General features: G+C 34.9%; 1 protein-coding gene across 2 annotated transcripts; it reads left to right on the top strand.

Moving 5' to 3' along the window:
* Window positions 1-991: 991 nt before the first annotated feature.
* On the top strand, window positions 992-23,408 carry LOC110110320 (branched-chain-amino-acid aminotransferase 5, chloroplastic). Of its 2 annotated transcripts, none has more exons than XM_028695444.1 (10): window positions 992-1,323; window positions 7,593-7,672; window positions 9,301-9,475; window positions 12,939-13,115; window positions 13,202-13,333; window positions 13,894-13,992; window positions 15,204-15,320; window positions 15,670-15,765; window positions 19,903-20,015; window positions 23,049-23,408. In XM_028695444.1, exons 1-10 carry the CDS (start codon window positions 1,204-1,206, stop codon window positions 23,161-23,163), a joined length of 1,224 nt encoding a protein of 407 aa, XP_028551277.1. In that variant the 5' UTR covers window positions 992-1,203; the 3' UTR covers window positions 23,164-23,408. The 2 variants fall into 2 exon arrangements, with proteins under 2 accessions (XP_028551277.1, XP_020697390.1); XM_020841731.2 differs by having other exon boundaries at window positions 7,587-7,672.
* The last annotated feature ends 965 nt before the right edge of the window (window positions 23,409-24,373 follow it).

Genomic DNA, 24,373 nt, shown 5'->3' with positions numbered 1-24,373 from the left:
TATATTCATATGAAGATCCTCCTTATTCTCTATATGCTTCTCCATCAAACCTCTCAATAAATGAATAGCTTCCATAGTAGACCTACCTGACATGAATACAATTTGATATTGAGAAACATTAGTATCATGTCGTATCCTAGCTCCATAACTCTCTCCCAAAGTTTTCAAGTTCGACACATTAACTTATTCTTCTATAATTTGCAAAAACTTGTGCATCACATTTATTCTTAAAAAAAAGAATCAACACACTTATTCTCCACTCATCTGACATCATTTTAGTCTTTAAAATAATATTAAAAAGTTTAGAAAGCTAATAAAATTCCTTCGTCTCCTAAGCATTTTCACATCTCTATTGAAATATCATCATATCCAATAGCTTTTCGACACCATTTTCATTAAATCATTTTCTAACTCCGGCTTTACAAATACACCAATAAAAACAAAAATCTTTATTTTTATTTAGGATATTAAGGTTACTATAGTCAATCGTATTATCACAATCTTATTTAAAAATTTAGCAAAATATCTCTTCCATCTTGTTGAATATCTTCTTCAAATAAAAATACTTTTTTTTTTATTTTCATCCTTAATACATTTCATTTGCATTAAATCCTCACTACTCCTATATTTTTATTTGGCTAACTTATAAATATATCTTTCACCCTCCTTACTATCTAATTTATTATATAAATTAATAAAAACTAAAATTTTTGCATCGCATATTACTTTCTTATACTTCTTACAGGCCTCTTAAAGTAATTAAAAAAGAATTTATCAGATTATTTTGATATAAAATATATCAGTATTAATTACAAATTTTAAATTTATATTAAAACTATTATAATTAAAAATGTCATATAAAATATTAATCTTAGTTGCTTAATATGATTTTCTTATCTGGAAAAATATGATATATTTTCTTATTTATTTTCTACATATCTTAGAGCCTGCATACAGTTTAAAATCGACATTACCATTTAAAAACAAATAATATTTAACCTAATAAAAAGGTGATCTTCCATGACGACCGAGACTTCCAGCGCCAACTTCCGCCCTATGTCTCGGACATCTGGTTAAACTCTTTTCCTCTCGTTGGCCGCCGCCACTGCGATTTCGGGTGCGGCGTTCGCTAGTTTCTCCTTCCCCGCTCTCTTCCACTTTCTCAACCTGATTCTTTGAAGAGAAGAGACGGGGATAAGAACGATGGAGTTTGGCCTCGTTCTTTCTAGTTACCGGGGCGACTTTGCTCCCCTCCTCTACTCGTCGAGCTGCCCCGCTTTTGTGAATCATGGAAGCAGATTTCGCTCCCCTTCGTGTATCAAGGTTCTAATTTCTTTCTTTTTTTTGCCTTTTTGGCTAGGTTTTTTGTTTTTGTTACTGGCCGGTCAATTTATTTCTCCATTTCTTATTTTTGGATTCTTTATTATTCATATTGCACTTTTTCTTTTTGTAAAATTGTTCACTTTTTGTTGCGCCCTTGAAAATCTAATTGTTACTGGTATATTCCTATTTAAGCCACGTGTCTTCAGCAAGCCGAATATTTCGCGAATGATTGTGTTCATGCTCGGTTTGATTGAGCCAACCCACCAGTCATTCTTTGTTATAATAAGATTCTCTTATGTTTTGTATAGGAATGTTCGTGCATATCACAAGTTTTTTCTCTGAAATTAACTATTTTAAAAATTATGTCGCTAATCAAATTATTGGGCTTGGGGTGGCACTGTGACAAGAGGCCTCAATTGATGTAGTGTCTGGTTGGAAATTTGATTCTAAAGGGAATTGCAATGAATGTGGAAGAAGGTTTTTTTTTTAGGGGAAAAGTATAAGGGGAAAGAAGGATGGTGGGGGAAAAAAGGCGTCAGGAAGTGTAATGAATAAGATAAATGGTCTGATGCTAATCTCTAAACATCATGAGATGAGTTGGAACAAGTGGTTAGAACTAATAGGTAAGGATTTTACACGATTTCTGGAGGAACTCTAGTTGTTTATTAATCAAAATTAGGTACCTTAATTATTGTTTCTTGCTGCAAATGACTTCTTCTCTATTTTTTTGGTTTCTTTTACTCCCAGACAGCATCAATTGCTATATTCTACTTGAGGTTTGCTGTAAATCAGCAAGCATAGATCCAACTCCTTCCCTATTATGGTCACAGAAACATTTGGATGACCGTTGGAAACTACCAGAAGGAGCAGCAATTGGTTGACTGTTGTGGAGTTTATGAAGGGTGACAAGTAACCAACGAGCTGGGATGCTTCAGGTGGCAAATTTTGGCTTGCTTTGTAAGGCTAGCATTTGGAGGAGAGAGAAAGAGGCTTTTAGATAATTGGATTGATTTTCTTTTGCAGAAAATATGCCTATTTGTAGGCATAATACAATTGAAATTCATTTTGAACTTGATCTTATAATTTCTAAAGTAACACGTGAAAAGATAGAAACTCTCTTGAATTTAAACTTTCAACAAAATTCAAAATACCATTGTTCTCATTTTCATCCAAATGTCCAAATTTTCTTCCTCCTTATACTAATTATTAGGTGTCTGATTTAAAATCCATGTACACTTTTGTACTCCTGCTATTTTGTTCTTCTAGCTTAATGGCGTAATCTAAGAATCACCACAACTGGTTTCTTCATCAATAGATCAAACCATCAAAGATTAAATGATTTCAATCCATTTAATCTCTTCACGGTTTGATTCCCAAATCACTATCAATGATGATTTGGTAAGTTATCCACTTGATTTAATCTCCATATCTTGGATCCCTTTTTGGGAGGATTTCATTTCTGTGAACTTACATATTGAGAAGAGAGTAGATTGTTTTCTCAACCTCTTATTGTACAACTTCACTGCATTAGGAAATTGACCCGCCTTTGAAAATGCAATAAATCTCCTTTTGTTCATGCCTTTGTAGTGGCTATTCTCTTCTCCATTAGCTTGTCCAACTCAAATGGTACCTGTCACTCCGTCAACATATTATCAATTTCAAGGAAAACTTATTTAGTATCGACATTTGACATAAAATTCTTGGATGGCTTTAAGTGCTCCACATTGACCCCCAAATATGTCTTCATGTATGTTGGAAACTCCAGTTGGCGAACATTGCCTCTAATCTTCTTCATAATCTGAAATGACTCATACTAGATTGGCTTTAGCTTTTGCTTTCTTGAGTCAATCACTACTTAGTAAGGTGATGCTCCTCTTTAGCTTTTTATCTATCATGGTGTAAGGCCTCTTAAAAATTGATGTACCCAACATCGATTATTAGTTTTGGACTTTAAGATAAAGGGGCAAAAAATATAAAATAAAGTAAAACAATTTTTTAGGATTAGATGGGGGCTTTTAAAAAATATTAACAAAAGTATTTTTGAGAGTAAAAATTTAGATCTTAAGATTTTGTCTGTGCATGAGGATGCTAATATTATGTGGGAAAAAGTGGCTAGTGATATTAAGAATATTACAAAAGATGTACTTGGAGTTTCAAAGAGAAAAACTCATAATAGTAAAAATAGTTAATGGTGGAATCCAAATGTACAAGAAAAGATAAAAAATAAGAAGATTTATTTATAAAAATTGATTTAGATATAAAAATTCTGATAATTGGGAAAGCTATAAAGAGGCTCATAAGGAATCTAAAAAAGCTATTTGCGATGCAAACAGTTTAATTTTTAATGATTTATATAATCTAAATTAGATACTAAGGATGAAGAAAGATATATGTATAAGTTAGTCAAACAAAGAGATAATAGTAATAAGGACTTAGTTCAAGTGATGTATATTAAAGATAAAGATTAAAAAAAAACTTTTCTTAGAAGATGATATTCAACAAAGATGCATGAAATATTTTGCTAAACTTTTTAACGAATAATATGAAAATATGATTGACTTTAGTCACTTTAGCACCCTAAATGAAAATAAAGATTTTTTTATTGGCGTATTAGTAAAACCGAAGTTAGAGAGACTTTAAAGAAATGAAGTGTGGAAAAGCTATTGGACTTGATGATATTTCAATAGAGATGCGGAAATGCTTAGGAGATGAAGGAATTTCTTGGCTTACTAAACTTTTTAATACTGTTTTGAGAACAAAAGATGCCATATGAGTGGAAAATGAGTGTGTTAATTCCTATTTTTAAGAATAAAGGTGGCACCAAAATGTGCGAATTATAGAGGAATTAAGTTAATGTGTCATACTAAAGCTATTGGACTTGATGATATTTCAATAGAGATGCGGAAATGCTTAGGAGATGAAGGAATTTCTTGGCTTACTAAACTTTTTAATACTGTTTTGAGAACAAAAGATGCCATATGAGTGGAAAATGAGTGTGTTAATTCCTATTTTTAAGAATAAAGGTGGCACCAAAATGTGCGAATTATAGAGGAATTAAGTTAATGTGTCATACTGAGTTATGGAGCGTAGGTTGCAGCGTGATACTAATGTTTCTCAAAATCAATTTGGATTCATGCCGGGTAGGTCTACTATGGAAGCCATACATTTATTGAGAGGTTTGTTAGAGAAATATAGAGAATAAAGAGGATCTACATATGATATTTATTGATTTAGAAAAAGCATATGATAAAGTTTCAAGAGAAGTGCTTTGGAGAGTTCTTGAAAAGAAAGGAGTTAATAATGCTTATATTCAAATCATTAAAGATATGTATGCAGAAGCTATTACTTGTGTTCAAACACAAGGTGGTTTGACCAAGTATTTTCCTATTTTGGTTGGATTACATCAAGGATCAGCCTTAAGCCCATTTCTTTTTGCTTTAGTCCTGGATCTTCTCACTAGACATTTTCAAGAGGATGTACCTTGGTGTTTGCTTTTTGCTGATGATATTGAATAGCGCACTGTGTAAGAACTTAATGCGCGTTAAGTTTACAACATACACTATTCATTTTAAAATAAATTTTTTAAATAATATTTTTATGATTAAATAATATTTATTTTTAATTAATAATATAAAATAAATTATAATCATCATTTATTTTTTTATGTACCATAAATATTAATTAATTTATTTATTATTTATAATAAATGATTTAATTTAACTTCAATAATTTATAAATGTAAAATAATAATATGAATCTAATATAGAAATTATAAATATATAACATAAATTAAGGATTATTTATAATAAACTTATTAATTAATTTGTAAGTTAATATAAATTTAAAAATTGAATATGTTTAAATTTAAAATTATATAAGATATTAGTAATGTTTGAATTCAATCTATTTTTTAATAAAAAAGTTATATTATTATATGATTTTTATATCATCTAAATTGTATTTATTACGTCATCCGGTTCAACCCCGGTTTGACCGGTTGAACGTTGAACCGATCGAACCGTGAATCGCTCTCTCTACCGGTTCGTTGCCCGGTCCGGTTTTCTCAACCTTGGTTCCTTTGAGTGAGTGGTTCCCCAAATGTCATAGGCAAACAAGTCTCTATAATTTTGAGTTAGTGAGTCCTTGCTTATTTCTCATAATTTTTTTTTTCAACAGTAGCAACAATAACATTAAGTCTTTTTTCTTTCATAGGAGTAAAAATCCTTGGTCTATCTATTTTTAATTCTATTTTTTTTATTTTTCCTATATTATGTTGTCTTTTTTTTTTTGTTTCCTTGTGGCAATGATAATTGTGGGTGTGGCAATGATAATTGTGGGGGAGGGGCTGTTATGCATATGGTGTGAGTGATTGCCTAAGATGTTGTATGTATGCAGAATATCATTTCTTTAAATTGAAGGATGGAACGCCAAAAATGTGCGTATTTTATTATGTCTTTATGGTAGAGTTTGCTAAGCTATTATGTTAGAGTGCTTCTTGTATTAAACTGAGCTGTTCATGTTGTAATTCTTAGGACTAATTGGATAAATTTTGAGTGATACGTTAGTATACATTACTATTGTAAGCGCTAAAAGAGAATCTTGATGGGTGATGGCTCTTGAAGCTTGTGGGGGCTTAAGATCCAAACATAGCAAGTAGATATGGCAAGGCTGGTGTTATGATTGGTCATTGTCAAAGTGGATTTATGGCTTTGTTTGTTGTAGGGTTTAAGGTTTGGCCAAGTGGGTTATTTAAAGAGGAGGGGGTGGCCATGGACTTTAGGTTTTTGGAGGAAAATTATATTAGTATGGTGGCTAGAGTTTACGGATTAACCACTCAGCCACTCCAAGCTGTAGGGTTCTTCAAGCTTTTCCATTAGAGTGTTGTACCAGCAAAAGTGATTTTATTCAACAATAATAAAGACAATCGTACATGACTAATTATTATAGTCTCAAGGGTTTCCAATCCAGGGGAATTTCTCATTATTTAAAAATTAATTTTGATCACTTAGTTTACATGGATTGGTGACATACTGACATGCACAGCAAGCAAAGAAAGAATGTAACTTAAAGTAAATAAATAATATAGTCATAGATTTTGCACCCCCCTAAAAAAAAAAAAAGGAAAGCGAGTGGTTCTAATCTTCAATTAATTTCCATTCTCCCCCTTGATCGAAGCATGAAATGACCAAACTTTGCACCTTCTTATAGGAAAATTTGGAGTTCTTTTCATTAGCTTTTGAAGGTAGTCGGACGTCCCTGGCTCGTATGAAAAATGGAGTGGTTTTAGTTCTGGGAATTTGAGATTCACTTGATTTCTTCATGAAGGGGCTGCCTCTTACTTGGTTGCCTTGCAATTTATATTATTGATGATGATGATAATCATGATATGTCATCCATCTTGTTTCTGTGCTTTTATTCAAGCCTTGATCATGCCTTGTGATCTGTACTTGATGATGATGCTTGCTCCAATATTGATTTTGTGTTTTAATGAAAGTGCTGTATTTTCGTTGGATCAGCTCTATCCCATTTCCAATAACTCTGCTTTATAGAATAAAAGTTGATGCGGTCTTGCAAAAATGATCAGAAAATGTGCTTTGAACTTATCTAAGATTGCATTGCCTTTGAAGTGGTATTGGAATTAAGCATGTGCTTGATTTCTTCATGAAGGGCTTGACCACTTATCTTTCTTGAGATTTATGTTGATTATGGTGATAATCACGATGCCTTCTTCATCTTGATTCCATGCTATTATTCAAGCCTTGATCATGCATTGTGTTGTTTTCTTGATGACGATGTCTTGATGTGATGCTTTGATGAAAGTGCTCTCGTTGTGCTACATCAACTGATGTATATTTTGGGATAGCAGATCTTGTGGAATTGTATTGGGATTCTGTTCCTGATAGCAATATAGGGCTCATTGTCTTAGGTGAGTTTTCATCACGTTTTTTTCATTTTAATAAAAGTTTAGGGATCCTGCTATGAATTATAGAATGTGATAATAATGCCTTGTTCTCTTTGAATTGCGGACCATTTTTTTTCCTGATTGCAATTAATGGCTACTAAAACACGCTATTCTTACATAGTGTTCTTATTAGTGAGAAGAAAAGATGATTTAGAAAGAAAAGATGATTTAGAAAATTCAACTGAATAAAGTTTGTATTGGGATGGCTATTAAGTTGAGACCACGTTCCTGAATTTTAATATTTCAATGCATAATGCTTTATATTTTTACTTACAAATAAGAAATCATTTGTGCTTTGTAGGTTCAGAATCAGCTTCACTTCATGTCTTCTGCAGCTTTAATGGGATCAAATGCAAGATGTGAAGCAAGCCGAACAAGCACCATCCAGTATGTACGCAGATATTTCATGCAAAATATTTGTACCTCATGCTGCCCGTTTTATTTCTTTCTTTTCATCCGCAACACATGTATGTATGTTTGCTTGTAACATTTACTTACCCTTTTTTGTTACTGTTTTCAAGTAGATTTTTACCCAAACAAAATACTGTATAAAAATAGCAAATTCGGTTCAGAAGAGCATAAAACAAGGAATGCTTGTGAGATTTCCTTTTCTTAGAATATCACCTCATATAGCACTCAACAAAAAATTCAATAGCGAAGGATTTATGGTGTCGGCTGTAAACCTTTGGGTTTAGGCTATGAGGATCATGACGAGATGCACTTGCTGATAATCTGTTTTTTCTAATAGTATCCACCTACTTCTTCTATGATTCTCTGCCCAAAAGCGTGACCTACTACCTAATAAATCAGTCTTTTCAAAAGCACGGCCTACTAACTTCATGAATCTTTTTCTGAGACCCAGGTTATTTTACATACAATTTTAATTTTTATTATGTATATTACAAATAATCCCTGATGGTGGGATGATCTAATTTAAAATGAGAATTTGATTCTTAATAGAATAGAAAAAAAAATTATTGTAGCTGATACCACATAGTGGGATGAAGGCTTTTGTTGTTGTTGGTGTTGGAATCATCTGTTTGAACTTAACAAAATAACCCGTGGAGCACAGAGTGAATGAATTCCCAGTTGCAGATCGATTGTTACATTTGTTCTTTCCAAACATTTTTCATTAGAAAATAATCTTGGTGGGGCATATATGCAAGGTTGGGGAAATTTGATCCTTCAACGAAGTTTGGATATTATCGGCTATAAAGCAACTTTTTTTTTTTAGCGTTTGCCTAATCTTAAGTGGAACTCTCTCTCTTAAGGCAGTTGGTAACCATGCGTGTTGTACCTACTACTTTCAATGCTTTAACTAAACCAATAAGAAAAAGAGTTGTGTAAACTTTTTTGGTTTGACATGCAAATTTACAGAACTCTATGGATATGGATGAACTTTATGCAATCTTGAGATGCTAAATCTGAAAAAAGACCTGATGCTTGAGCTGATGATGCCTCTTTCATACTGTTTCACCTTATTTTCCAACTCATGTATCAATAGTTGTGTATGGGATGCAGATCTATGTTCAATAGTGCCATTATACATTCTCCCATTTTAATTGGTTTGTTTTGTTTGCTGATTAATAGTTATAAAGAATGGTGTCTTTTCTGGCCAAATAAAAGTTAGTTTATGGATCTCAAGGTATTATGTCCCGCACTTGGGAAAAATAAAGGTTGCCGTGTTGTCTTGGAGCTCTATTTTTGGCTGTATTGTTATCAGTTAGTTGATTACTGTACCAAAAATTAAGGCAGTTTCTGGTTTCTAGACTGCCACACACTCCTTGGTCCTGCTGGCCATATTTCAGTAATATTCTAATAAGATTGGCTGTAAAAGTACGGCTTCGTTCATTACGTTTTACTCAAAAATCTTTTCCCTTCCGGCTGCACAATTTTTTGTGATTGTTTTAAGATTCTTCTTTTTGCATTATGACTTTTTAAGTTATTGCAAATTTAATATTCTTCTACCTCTTATGCTGTTTCTTCGTGATAAGTTGGGTAGTCATATCCTGCAGGGAAGCATCCGAATTGGCTGATATCAACTGGGATAATCTTGGATTTGGACTAGTTCCAACTGATTATATGTACATTGCCAAGTCACCCAGAGATGGAGTGTTCACAGAAGGGGGATTGCAGCGTTTTGGACCCATTCAGATGTGCCCATCTGCTGGGATCTTAAATTATGGACAAGTAGAGCATTTCTTGATATTATTAATTTTTTAATATTTTAAATAAGTTCATTGATTTCTTAGTGATCTTCTGGTTGTAATTGGTTATTTAGCTTAGTAAGAATTAACTTTCACGAACTTCAACTTGCCATGTTACTGCTAAAAGCAATTCTTTATTAAGCCTACTATATGAGATTATGGATTGATATCTTTGCATTGCCCTTGAAATAATAGTCATTCAATGAAACGTCAATCTTTTCATCTGCATCTTGAGTGTTGGAAAGCATTGGGAATAAGTATAACTTGGGTTAATATGGTTTGAGTTCAAGAACCTATATGCCATGAAAAATTGACTTGATTGGGCATGAATCTCGATCCATATTTGAATTGAAAAGTTTCATAATTAAATTCAGGACCATCCAAACTCCGATTTCAACAAACTTATAGTCTAATCGAACTTCTCAACAAGACGAACCTATCCATGCCAAAATGAGCTGTTCCAAGTTCAAATAAGCCCAATTCAAATACTTCATATGTTATTAGAAACTTTGAGATATTAATTGGACAACCAAATGATCTTTAGATCTCGAGTGCTTATGATTTAATCGAGCATCTCATCATGATGAATCCAACGAGCCCAAAATCGGTATTATTAAGGCACTTAAATGCAAAAAGAATATATTGTGATAAAAGGAATTAATACGAAATATTTGATAGTGTTTTGGATTTTTTTTTCATATTTATTGTGCATATCACTCTCAAAACCATTATATACATGAAAAAGACTCTTGGCTTGAGATTCAAAAGAGCTCTAAGACTTGAAGAATTCCAGAGCTCAACTTGAGCACTACCATTGGACCACCAACCTCGGACCTTCACTTGACTGCTGTTATCAGAACATTGCCTGATCATTGCCCTCAGAGCACCATTCGACTATTATCTTTGAACCATAGAATCACTTCCCAATCGCCATAGTGGAATTATTGCCATTAGATCGTTGCTATCGACCACACCCATCGAATCATCGTTGCCCAAATGCTATTTTTAGACCATTATCACTCAACACTGTCGTCGAACCACTGCCATCAGTAGACCCCCGCTACTCGACCAACATTGTTGGACTGCTGTCTCTCAGCCACAATCATTTGAACACTTTTTATTCCATGTCGACTATGATATTTTCTGCCAACCCCAATATTTTTGTAAATTTGTCATCTCCAAATCAAGGGACGAGCAAACATTTGTAATTAAAATTAACATAATGAATCATTTTAGTTAGGTCAAACCTTGTGATTCTCCTTTTTCCAGGATTTTCACATTAAAACTCTGTTGTACGTGCTATATCTTTGCGTGCAAAGCTAGGATGCAAAACTTTCGTACTCTACTACTGCAAATTTTCTTGTACGCAACAGTTTGACGTCATTTACATGAACCTATCCCACTATCGTTATGGACACTTGTTAGATGGTCAACAAGAATGAAAATTGCAACAACGGAGCCTCTTGCTCCAACACTTATTATTCCAAGAACCAATCTTTAAACTATGTATGCCAAGCCTCTGCCACTTTCTACCTTGATGGGCGTAATCCTACTTGCAAAGATGCATCAGTTCTGTTCGTGGAAGATATATTACAAGATAGAATAGCCTCTGAATGAAATCTTTCAGCTCTCGTTGGGGACTCGGCATCAAAAGCCGATATAGCATGAAGAGACCCACCTCCATTAGGATCAACTACCACATCAGATTATCCAGCTTGAGAACACCTATAGAGAATCCCCTCACCATCAAACAATTATTCCTTTATCACAACATGATGTCAATCTCATTGACATAACTAGCTCTACCCATCCATCTTGCATAGCTCACACTCCTCCAACAATCACGAGGAACTTGGCTCATCCTCGCCTCATTGGCGACTCCCTTCATAATGTTTTGCATGATGTTCTACGACACTTGGTCAAAGTAGAATTTCTCATAAGGCATGAAAATGAGCTCTCTCTTCATTGTATTTTTTCAAGAGTCATCACTTCTAATTAAAGCTCTTCAACACCCAATTCTAATAAGTTTCAAGCTGTTAAACATTGACTCTTACGATAGGATGTTCGACCCTTATGAATATATCGATCACTACATAACCACCATGCACATGCAACAAGCCTCAAATGCCGTCTTTTGTCAAATCTTCATCGATACCCTCAAGGGGCAAACTTGCACATGGTTCTACTCTATTTAGGGAGAGACCATCCACACGTTAGTTAAGTTTGTCAGGTTTTGTCGAACAATTCATTGCAAATTGAAGAATTTTCATGGTCTCTTCCTATCTCTTGGGAATTTGTGAGAAAGAGAGAGAGTCACTCAATGAGTACTTCAAAATTATAATTATTGTGCTATGAAGCTTTTAAGAGGGCTTAAAAATATATTTTCTGTTGATACGAGCTTTGATATTCGAAAATAGAAGGGTAAAGATATCAACATTAAAAGTGAGCAACCCGAGTCCAAATAAGCCCAAATCATGCACTTGTCGCATAATTATAAATTTTGAGATATTAATTGGATGAACAATTGATTTTTCAAATCTTGCATTCTTAATGCCAAATTGAGCTTCTTGACGAGACAAATTAACTGATTCAAGATCGTTTAATTTCAACATTATTAAGGTACTTAAATGTAGAAAGAGTGTGGACTATGATAAATGGAATCAATATAGATAGTTTGATAGAGTATTTCTGATTTCTCCATATATATGGGGCATGCCACTTAAATATATATACAGGCACTTAGTCTCTATATGAAGGGGGACATTGGCTTGAGATTCAATAGAACTCAGAGGTTTGAATATCTCAAAGCTCCACCTGAGCACCACTGTCAGGCTGTCACCATTGGACTATTGCCATTGAACCACCACCCAACTGCCATCATCTGAGCATCACCTGATTGTCGCTCTCGACGAGTTTTGGGCTGTTTTTGGAGAGTTTTGGTGATGATTTTTGGAAAGAAAACCTGAGGGTTTTTTTACTAGCTTGCGAGTTAGTCTCCTTCCCCTTCTCCTCTAAAACTTCGTCTCAACCTTCTTATCTAATTCTTCTCTCCATGATAACCCTCCCATTGTATCTTTCTTCTCAAACTATGAAAAGTTGTAAGGTGTTGTTATATCCTTCTATTTGAAGTTGTAAGGAATCCAAGTGTTTGTTTAAACTATTGTGGGATATAATAGTATCGTTTTGTTCTATTTGTATATGTTTATGAAATTTCGAAAGGGAGACGTCATCTTTGTTTGCAACCTTAGCTTCTTATAAATTTTGGTTAAATCAGCTAGGTTTTCCACCTAAAAACTATGATGTTTTTTGTACTCCTTTTATTTATTTATTTGTTTGTTGGATTTTGGTGCAAAGCTAGAATATAAAACTCTCACCTTATGACCGTGAATTTTCTAGCATGCAATACTTCTTATTGCATCAATTAGAGTATCATTATTCTGTTTCAGGGACTCTTTGAAGGTTTGAAAGCATACAGGAAAGAAGATGGATCAATTTTACTATTTCGGCCTGAGGAAAATGCTTGGCGGATGAGGACTGGTGCTGAGCGGATGTGCATGCCATCACCAACTGTGGAGCACTTTGTGGATGCTGTAAAGGAGACTGTTCTGGCTAACAAACGCTGGGTATTGTCCAGTTCATGTTTTATGTTCTATCATTACCAAGCAGTAATCTGCCGATTTTTCTCTTGAATAGATTCACTTTCATGCAGGTCCCCCCTCCAGGGAAAGGATCATTGTACATTAGACCTTTGCTTATGGGCAGTGGGGCCGTCCTTGGACTTGCACCAGCCCCTGAGTACACATTTCTTATTTTTGTATCTCCCGTTGGGAATTATTTCAAGGTTTGTCAAAATAAAAACACTCTTTTAAGGTACTTGTCCTATGTTCTACATTGCGTCCACATAAGGAACCCATATTCATGTCATTTATTACTTTTACACTTTCATGTAGTTCCTATACATCCATCGCCAAACACGCATAAACAGAAACATGGGAAGCAAGGTTTTCTGTATTAATATATTTGTTTTTATATAAAAAAAATAAAAAAAGAAAAAAAAAATATTTGCTTTTATATTTTTTCTTTTTCTTTTCCTTTTCTCTCATGCATGAATTCCGTTTTTAAATAAGTCATTAAAAAGCTCAAGAGACCGTAGTTACCATCATTTGATTTACTACTGAGAACTTCATGGAAGAGACCATTTCTTTTTTGTTTGGTGATTCATATCAAGCACTAATTCTTCCAGATGAAAAGGTCACCTTTTGATCTGTTTGAAAATTGTGCCTTGCTAATTCGCTTTCCCTTTTGCGTGCCTTTGATTAATTATATTCTTTGGTGTTCATTTGCAGTATACTGTTAGTGGTCAGATGTCACTGATGTTTGCATTTCTTTTAAAAAGTTCAGGAGGGTTTAGCACCAATAAACTTAATAGTTGAAAATGAATTTCATCGGGCAATTCCTGGTGGCACTGGAGGCGTGAAGACTATTGGAAATTATGCTGCGGTAAATACTTGTGAGAAACCTCTTTACTGTACGCAACAAATTTTTATAACATAAATTTAATTTGTTTATTATGTTCCAGTTTTGAGACGTCATATAGCATTTTAACGAATTTCTCAACTAACATCATCAAAAGTAGAATTGTGGAAATGCTTCCTACTGCAGTTATTTTAGTTGTCTCTAGATTTGCTATCAGAAAATTTACCGGTAGTAATGAAAAGCTCTGATTCCTTAGATTGTGTAATTTTCGTACTTAGCATTATCTCAAAGCATTGGACGAGTTTTTATTGTTGATTCAATATTAATGTGGTTTCTGGACATGGTTTTCGTTTAACCTGAATTAAGTCATGATTGATAAAGTTTGTGCTTAGTTTGGGATTTTATTGCAATGCTTTAAGATTCTTGTTACTGGATTCTCTAACATTCGTCATAGATGTAATTTGATCAAGTTTAACAGTGTATCTTCTTCCTTCTCACCATTTTATGATTAGGTTGTTATACATAGAAGCTAGCAAAGAATAAGATGTAGAGGTCTGAACCGCTTTCATATGAGGGAATCAGATAATTGACTCTTGAAAAGACGATTATAGATGCCAAAATAGGCTGAAATTACTCGAGTACTCTTATGGCTTCTAAGAAGCTATCTAACCGTGCTTTTGATGTTATTTATTCCATCACAATAGCACATCCAAGTGGGTTTTTTTTTATTTCTTTTTGCTTGGAAGATTTGGATGAAGATATACTGACGTGTTTACCTAAAAGAAGGTTATATTGTGGAAAAGGTTAAAGTTCTCATTAACTTGGTCTTTTGTACTAAACAGGAAAATAGCCTTTTCTATTTCTCTCAATCGATTAAAGCTTTTTATTTAAGTTTGGGATTTTCACATTTTTCAACCGAAGTTTTCCTTTGATATTCCTTCCATTGTTCTCTTACTGCGAATCAAGCTTCAATTTAAAACATACTTTGATTTTCATATATATATATATATATATATATATATTAATTTTCTCATAACAAAAAATTCTTCCTGCAAAATAGATTGAGCACCAGTAGAAATTAAAAAAAATGAATGGAGAATGAGAATTTATTAATCAATACCTAAATAATTGAGATAAGAATGATATGAGAAGAAATTCTTTACGTCTGGTCCTTGGAAAATCCCTACATTCATCTGTTCTGCTTGAAAATTTTAAGCATTTTTTTTTTTATTCAGGTTTTAAAGGCACAATCTATAGCCAAAGCGAAAGGATATTCTGATGTTCTGTATCTCGACTCGGTTCACAAGAAATACCTTGAAGAAGTGTCATCCTGTAATGTTTTTGTTGTAAAGGTATATACATTGCTCATTACAGCAAAGTGCTTAGCACTCCTCTGTCGTTATATTGTGAGAAGCTAAATTTTTTAAACCGCATTTGACATTATTTATCGGATGTTTCCATCATAGTTTTTCTTTTATTGATTGAATTTCCTGTTATCTTCCCTCTTTTTGTTTTGTGTTAAATTCAAAAGTGGCCTAGGTTTCGTGGCTTCTGGACATTTTGATCTCATCTTGTGTTCAGTGCATTGTCTATGACTTAAAAATTAGTTATTCAGGCTATAATTACATAATGTTTTTTATGCTTCTAACTAGCTATTTTGCTGGTCTATTTTACTTTTAGAACTGACTATTCATTTTTTAGGACAAAGTCATATCAACTCCAGCAATAAAGGGAACAATATTACCTGGGATTACAAGGAAAAGTATAATTGAAGTTGCTCAAAGCCAAGGATTTCAGGTATTTAATTTTCATTTTTCTAATCTTGAATGATAGTATTACAGGTAATCTTACTGGATTTGTTCAAAATCTTCTAGTTTTAATCCTGTTGGCCAATTCATTGCAAAAGAAAAGATGAAAATAATATTTGAGAAATTATTATGTGTTAATGTTAAAGGGAAAAAAATACAAGAGCTAATTGAATAGAATGATGATGTATTACATAAAAAATATTTAAAATAGTGAAGTTGAGTTGGTTTCAAAGTGATGGTGATATTAGTAGTAGAATTCAAGTTGGATGGATGAAGTGGAGGAATGCATCGGGCTTGTTGTGTGATAGAAAAGTACCACTCAAACTTAAGGAAAAATTCTATAAGATTGTGGTTAAACATGCAATGCTTTATGGCATAGAAAGTTGGCCATTAAAAGAGAAGCATAATATTAAGTTAAGTGTTGCATAAATGAAGATGCTCAGGTGGATGAGTGGCTTTACTCTTAGAAACAGGATACGGAATGAGCATATACGTGAAAAGGTTGGAGTAGCTCCAGTGACAGATAAGATTAGAGAGAGTCGCCTTAGATGGTTTGGTTATATAAAACGGCGGCCTTCAGATGATCCGGTTAGGAGATTAGATGTATTAGATTTAACCTATGTTAAGAAAAGTAGAGGTAGACCAAGGTTTAAAATTGCGTAATTAAGCCTCGAGGCGGTTTTCGTCCGTGAGGCGAGGCGTAAGCCTCGAGGCGGTCTGAGGCGTAAGCCTCACGGACACAGAATTGCGTAAATGAAAAATTAAGGGTTTTAGCAGGAAAATAATAGCAATTTTGTACTTTAAAATAAAAACATCTAAATGATATATGAAAATAGTGGAAAATAAGAAAGTAGATGCAATAAAATCATGTCCCAAAGTACAAAATCACAAAATATTAGTTCAACGAAACTCCCAAAGTACAAAAAACATATAAAATGCAATCATATCCCATCACTAAATGGGTCTTCAATTGAATATTCTTCTCCAATTGTATCTATGAATGTCATGTCATCATCATCTTCAATATGACTCACTTTTCTCTTCCCTGTTCAATAAAAGAAAAGATCATTAGCATGTTAATTGCTCACTTGATATAAATGTAATGCAATAGCATATAAAAAGTTGTGGAATACCTTTACTTGATTGTTGTGCTGCAGAGCTAGTGGATGTGTGTGGTGTGGTACTAGTGGATGTACCCACTTGATCTGCTTCGCCCCTCAATACATCCACATTTAGATCTTCTAGCTGTAAGTCTGATAATGACAAATCTGCCTCATCATCTATGAACCACTCATTATCAGACGACACATCATCACACACCAACGGGTCCTCATCATCCTTCAACCCCTTATTCCTCAACATCATCTCTCTCTCAACCTCTTGTTGTGCATAATATATACGATAGAGTTTATTCTGAGTGTTGATAGCCAATTTGATACTTCGAAACCAGCCGCAGGATGGGTCCGGGCTCGTGATTTGAGATCCCTTGGAGAGGGAAATCGTATCACCCACCAACCTTGGAGACGGCCGGGTTCGTGGTTTTCTCGTTGTATTTTCGTCTTCACTCACCACCCTCCTTGTTCTTCTTCGTCGCATCCAATTCACCCACTAAAATTTCCCCACTCTTCCCCCACAACAAGCTCCACTAAAATCCTCACCATAGCCGCCGGATCTTACCCCACCCGAGCTTCACCCTTCCCATCCAAGCCCACGGCCAGCATCCCCTAGCCGCCGGTCAATCTCCTCCTTCCCCATCCAAGTTTGTTTCCTATTTTAGATTAAAATTGAATGCGGATAGATTTAAAATTCAAAATTTCTAAATGAGAATTTTCAAAATCTTTCCAAATTTAATGAGTCTATTTTAGGAAAGTTCTTCAATCAAGTCAAATTTGAATTTCAAATTCAAATTTGAATTTCAAATTCAAATTTGAATTTCAAATTCAAATTTGAATTTCAAATTCAAATTTGAATTTCAAATTCAAATTTGAATTTCAAATTCAAATTTGAATTTCAAATTCAAATTTGAATTTCAAATTCAAATTAAATTTAATTGAGTAATTACCTAATATTCCTAGCCTATTAAATCTACCCAAATCCCCTTGACCGAATTTTCCCCTCATTTTGCTTGGATTAATTTGTTTCCAAAAGGGTAATTTCACTTTTGGAAATAGACTTAATTCTTCCCCCCCTTTTTCCTCTTCATTGCCGCCTCCCTCATTAACTCAAGATTTTCCCTCCACAAATCACTCTCTCACCGTTAGCTTAACTTAGGAAATCTTTCCTACATTAAGCCCCTCTTTCCTGTAGAAATATTTCCAAGACATAGCAGCCGAAATTTTTTTTTTACAGGGCCAAATATTAAATTCTTTCTTAAAACCTGACTTGGTCATTTAGAAGCAACCCACATCCAATTCCATAAACAGCCGGTTCTTGGGAAATAAGTTCAAAACCTGAGATTCTCTCCCTGGACGAAATCCCCTCACAGCCCCACCTCTTTAATTCTTTCCAAATTCTGTTTTCCTTTATTTCTGGAATCCAATCCTGGAATCCTCTCTCACCCGATCAACTCTCTCTCTCTCTCTCCAATCACCTCTCTCCCTCTGCCTAAGCCAAGCACTTTGAAGCCTTGAGTTCTCTTCTTCCAAGCTCCTATTCTTACTTTGCATAATCGGAAATTTCTTCTCAGATTTCTGTTGGAATCTGAAACAGTTTTCAGATTCTATAAGAGGAGTTTGGAGTTTGTTCTCCCTCTTTCAAGCAAGAAATCTGATTTCTCTCAGATTTTGGGAGAGGAGATCCTCTCCTTTGTAACGCCTCCTACCCGTTTTACATCACTTTAAGTTTAATTCTAATTTAAATTAGATATGATTTAATATTCTTATTCCTAAATTGGATAACACTTTTAGGAAACCTTTAAATTCCCTTTCCCAAACCCCTCCCTCTATCTACATGCCGCCGGCCCCCCTCCATGGCCAATTGCCCTTCTTTCCTCTTGAAGCCCTAATTTTTATTTGAATTTGAAATTGAATTTCAGGTTATATTCCCTCCCCATATAATTGAATATGAAATTAAATTCAGATTGAATATTCTTTCCATATCCCAAAACCGAGACCCCACATAGCCCTAATTTTCTCTACTCTTGGCCGACCCTCTCCCTTGTCCTCCCTCTTGGAATTTTCCAATTCTCATGAGCTCTATTGCAAGGAAAGAACAAGCATCTTCCCTCCAATTTCCCACTAGTGCATGGCCAATCCCGAAGTTGACCATGGTTTCGTTTATGATGGTCAAGGATGAACGGATCTCTTACACTCTCCTTTCTTTGATGTGAAAATGACGGTTGACGAGACCGTTGACGGATACATTGACCGCATCCTCTTCACATTGGCACCTTCCATCGAGGAGCGCCTTCCAACCGGGCATTGGCGAATCACCAGTCGTCTTCACAAAACTCCTCCGGCTAGCTTTCCTTGGATCTCTACCCTAGGCTTCCTCTTCCTTGTGGTGTCGTCTTCCGGATTGTGGCGATTATTCTTCCGCTAAAATCATAAAGAGCGCGAGTGAGGGAAACTCGAGTTGACTTTTCTCTTTGTTACGTGGTGGATTGTTAGTTTATTGCACTTGCTTTTCCATTTTATGATTGATATTATTTCAGATCTTGTTCTTCTAATATGTAATTACTTGTCATATCAATTTAGAGAACTTTCAATTCGTAAAATCTTTTCTAAGTGAAACATTGGTTGACATTACAACGCCTAATTTAATCTTTATAAATTTCTACGTGCAATTCCTAATTGGTTTCACATCAGGATTCATGTAGCTGACCCCACGTAGTGGGATAAAACCTTGATGTTATTGTTGTTGTTGTTGTAGTCTTTTCATGAACTCATGTTATACAGGTAAGGTTGTTCTTGTTGATCATAATTCCTGGTCTTAATTCTGCGTCACATTTCCTGCTATGCAATCTGTCATGTTCTAAGAAATTTTATATATTTTTAGGTTCTAACGTGATTTATTTTTGTGAATATTCCTCATCAAAAATTTTTGGATGAATTATTTTTTAGAGCAAGCTAAAATATGTGGGTAATTTTTCTGAATGTCTTAACAAGTAAATAACATTTTTGCGAAGGTTGAGGAGCGGCTTGTAGCCATAGATGAATTGCTTGAGGCTGATGAAGTTTTCTGTACGGGAACAGCTGTGGTTGTATCCCCTGTGGGGAGTATTACATACCTTGGAAAAAGGTAATTTTTTTCCATCCATTTTTTTTCTCTTGGCGTGAAATGACTGTCTGACATTTTGCTTTGAATAGATTGTATTCAAATGAAAATAATAGAATCCTCCTATAAGTTTATGTTAGAATTGCCTTGCGTGCATCTGAGATTACTATGCATGGTCCTTTCTCGCGGATTGCATCCATTTTTCTGCTTTATGTTCGTTAGTTATCTGCCCGAGAAACCGAAACATTACTGTCGTTTGAGTTAACGTTGTACTTTTTTTTGTCACTGTATGTTTCTTTTTGGATGTTATTGGTTCTGTTTGTTGTTATACGTTAATTTTGATTTGAGATTTATATTCATAATGATTCTCGCACTCAAATTTAATTCCGGGCTCAAATTCTTACTATTGTTCAAAAATAGGCTTTATTTCCTTTGAATTGATTTCACTTGAGCTTCAAGTTCAACTGTAACTCTTGCTCAAGTTAAGTGTAGGTTTTTGAAAAAATTCTAACATAGTTATATATTCAAATTCATCACAATTAGATTGCAGACTCAAATTTCTATTATAACTCTTGATCAAAATTTAATACATTCTTGAAAGAGTTCAAATATAATCATAATCTTCATCTAATTCATCTTTTAAGTAATATTCTTGAATTACAACTTAAGGCCAGGTTTGATCATGCATGATTTTTATATTATTGTATGCTTGATAGTTTGGAAGGATAGGACAATGATTTCTCAATAGGTATTCTAATTACGGCTGTGGTGTCACTAAGATATTGTTCATGCCTAAATATTCAAAAATCTAGTTATTGTCTCACTTATGATCCTCAGTAAATTATAGTGAGGGACTTATGCTCCTGATCCTCATGCCTTGTGCGAGGCTTCTTTCTTCCCACCTTATTGCTCACACAAAGTGCTCGTGAGCTGTGGTTTCCACTACATGTGGTCACAAATCTCTTGTCTGGAGCACCCTTCTTTGCATGCACAGTCACTTGTGCTCTCGGCTCTCCTTGTATGGTGCTGGGTGTCTCGTCTGAACTGCTTGTCGATGTAGTCTGCATTGGTTAGCACTGGTGCTCATGCTGTGTCACAACCCTCGACTATCCCTATAGGTTGATGCGAGGTGAACAACGACATGTACTATTTTTTTGTATACCATAATATCTAAAATGATAATTTTAAAAATTTATAAAATGTACTAATGGAAGCATTTTTGAAAATTTATTTATTCATGGTTCATTTGTATATCATCAAATTTTCATAATAGACATACATGAGTAAGCTTTATCTTACAACAAAATTGTACACCCAAAATAGTAATAAATCAAAATATGATTTTTGTTCGGGGTCTATCTTATTCTTTCTTTTATCTAAACATTCAACATAGTATTATATAAGTTCAAAAGCGGAGCCTCTTGCTCCAACACTTATTATTGATTGATTGTTAGTCTTAATCGAAAGTTCTTTCTCATTATTGGGAGGGGTAATTAACTGTAGGGGCTTGCTCCTATAGGAAACCAGAACTCAGATCATAAAGTCCTCACAAAATGAGGGCGAAATCTCTGGGTAGTGTCTTTTCTACAAACCCATTTGCCTTCCAAAATTTATCCCAGAACTAATTAGTTAAAACTTCCCCGAAAGGAAAAAAAAAGCATAAACAGTGCGGGCGGAGGCCGGGGCTGAATTTTCGGAGCCCACAGAGGTGTAGCTTGTTTTGCAAAGGTGAATCAGAGGCTTCGACCGATTGCTATGATCAGAGCAGGAGGAAATAGGTCAAATGCGGCTCTGATTCGCGTGTAGGATCGAGTTATAGGATTGGGTTTGGCCTGAAATTGGTGTGAGTTTGGCACAAGAGAATGGCTTTGCGTGAGGAAGGGTTGGAATTGGAGGTTTTCTTGCGGCTATAGCTAGATGGCTGCGAAGAGGAGGCCTTTGTCTGTTGTGGAGTCAGGATTGTTGAGGGACTAGAATGGGATGGAGATCGAAAGACTGGCACCAAGATAGGGAAGTTGTGCCACTACTAGGACGGGTTGTGCGGCTAGGTCGTCGGGCTTGGATAGTAGGTGACGAGAAACCGGGAGTGAGGAGGAAGGGATTCGAGCGTGATGAAGAGAGCACGTCATAGTGGACTTTGGCAGAGAGCGTGCAAGTAGAAGAGAGCCAAAGCTCTTCATTTTATCAACGTGAGCAGAGTGTGGATCGAGAGCGGGATTTGCTCGTAGTTGGCTCTGAAATGGCGCTGACTGCAGGATATGAGCACTGTAGTAGCATCGGGATGGGCAGGATTTGAGCAGGTATTTTGTTTTTATTTTATTGCATTCATTTTTTTTAGCTTAGGTTCAGGTCAACAGTCAGGAAGACGTTGATCGAATGGCAGCCAAGCCAACAACCCTATGATGTTAAGCTTTCGGCCAGGCATCGAGGAGGCAAAATGCCAGGTTGGCGACTTCATGGTATTGGGTCTCGTCGGGAAGTTGTTGACTGGGAGGCAGCCAAACTGATAGATCTATGGATGTTGAGCTTTCGGCAAGGGCCGAGAAGGATAAGATATGGGCGGATGACTGTATGATGTCAAGCTAATAATAGGAGGCTGATGAGTTCAAATTAATTTGATTAGTATCGAACTAATTTAGGGAAAATTTAAGAGTCCGGTCTAAGTGAAATCTAACTTGCCCGAGGATGGGTGAAGCCATCCCTAAAAAATGCTTTTTGTGTGGAAAACATATACAAATTATGAGAGCTCTAGCAAAAAAAAAACGCCACTTATCTTTTGGTTTTATGCACCTTGAAACAAAATCCAATGTGTATGACATTAAGCTTAGAAAACATTGTTCTTAACCGTGAGATTCTGGAGAAGTTGTGCGATTCAGCACATCTTATACCCTTGTTTTTTGATAGATGAAGCTTATTTCTTCTCCATAGTTTGTCGGTAATTGTTGATTTATACAAAGACTACAAAATTGTTTTTTTGTTTTTTTGTTTTTTAAACTAAAACTCATATATAAAGAGTCTGGCCTTAAGATGATAAAGCATAGTATGATTGCTTTGCAGGGTGGAGTATGGAGACGGAGTAGGTATTGTGTCTCAGCAGCTCTACTCTGCACTGACAAGCCTACAGATGGGTCTTTCAGAGGACAAGTTGTGTTGGACTGTGGTGGTAGATTAACAACTTCAAATTCACTAACTATTTCTGGAGGACCACTTTTATCTCTCCTCGTTCTTGCTTGTGGCAAACATATCATTAGATCTTGGACAGCTCACCCAATCGCTTGGTTTAGTGTTTGATTTCAATCATTCATTCATCTTTAATTACAGCAGCCATTGAAATTAACTGCTGGGTTTTTGTTTTGTGTTGTATTAAATAGCTTTTCGTCACCAGATGATTGAACTTGTGCTGTTTTTATTGGTTAACAGCTGTGTCCCGAGTAATTTCGCTATCTATGTGATGTTTTACTCATTAGCAGGCTTTTGCCACTGGTTACAGAAAAGACACCGGGTCGATTCCTTTCTGTGAACCCGCAAAGCTGAAGCTACTGATCACAAAAGGTTACGAGTGGCCAATGATTACTCTAACAAATAATTTTTTACTGTTTTTTAAACTATTTTTTTAGTAAATTTTTTTAATTTTTAAGAATTTAGGTCTAGTAAAACAAATTCATACATAAGTCATCTACTTAAAATTCAAATTCAAGATCTTTTAGTTGATAATTAAAGCTCTTAATTAATAGATTAAGATGAGTTACATATGAATATTGTTTTAAATTAGTAATAATAGAATAGGGTTGATATCAGGTCGTGATTTGACTCAATGAGAAATAAAAAATCATCAACAATAACTAGATTTGTACGCATGTACTGGAGATTAAAATCAGCTTGAAATTAGTTCCTTAATTATGAGTTGAGTCAAATTCTAATAATTTAGAACAAGGTTTTGAATTTTGAAGCATGTTTTTAGAGAGCTGTAGAGAAAGAAGATAGGGAGGACAAAGAAAAGAAGTGAACATATTATTTATTAGATATTAATTGTATTATTTAACAGCCAAATATCATTCATAAATTACCAGTAAAAGACCTACACGTCTAAAGCCTAGTAGAAAAGAAAGATATGCCAATCTCTTAATCAATCAAATAATACTATCTTGCATTTAATCCTCCCTAGTACTCCCGGCCACAACCCTCATTCCGTTCGGCTTGCACTTTGCATAGGTGTGTCATGCACCTTCAGTGACAACGACAGCCTCCAGTTGGAGCTTTTATTCTGTATGGACACCGGACGGGAGAACCGTCCAGTTAAGCACTGGATATCCAACAATATTTAGGGGTATCCATCGCGGGTATCGAGTTTAGTAATGAGGTGATGTGGCACGTGCCATTTT

The sequence above is a fragment of the Dendrobium catenatum genome, unplaced genomic scaffold (genome assembly GCF_001605985.2).
Source record: "Dendrobium catenatum unplaced genomic scaffold, ASM160598v2 fragScaff_scaffold_636, whole genome shotgun sequence".
In the NCBI taxonomy this organism is placed as follows: Eukaryota; Viridiplantae; Streptophyta; class Magnoliopsida; order Asparagales; family Orchidaceae; genus Dendrobium; species Dendrobium catenatum.
This window is presented reverse-complemented; position numbering and strand designations above follow the sequence as displayed.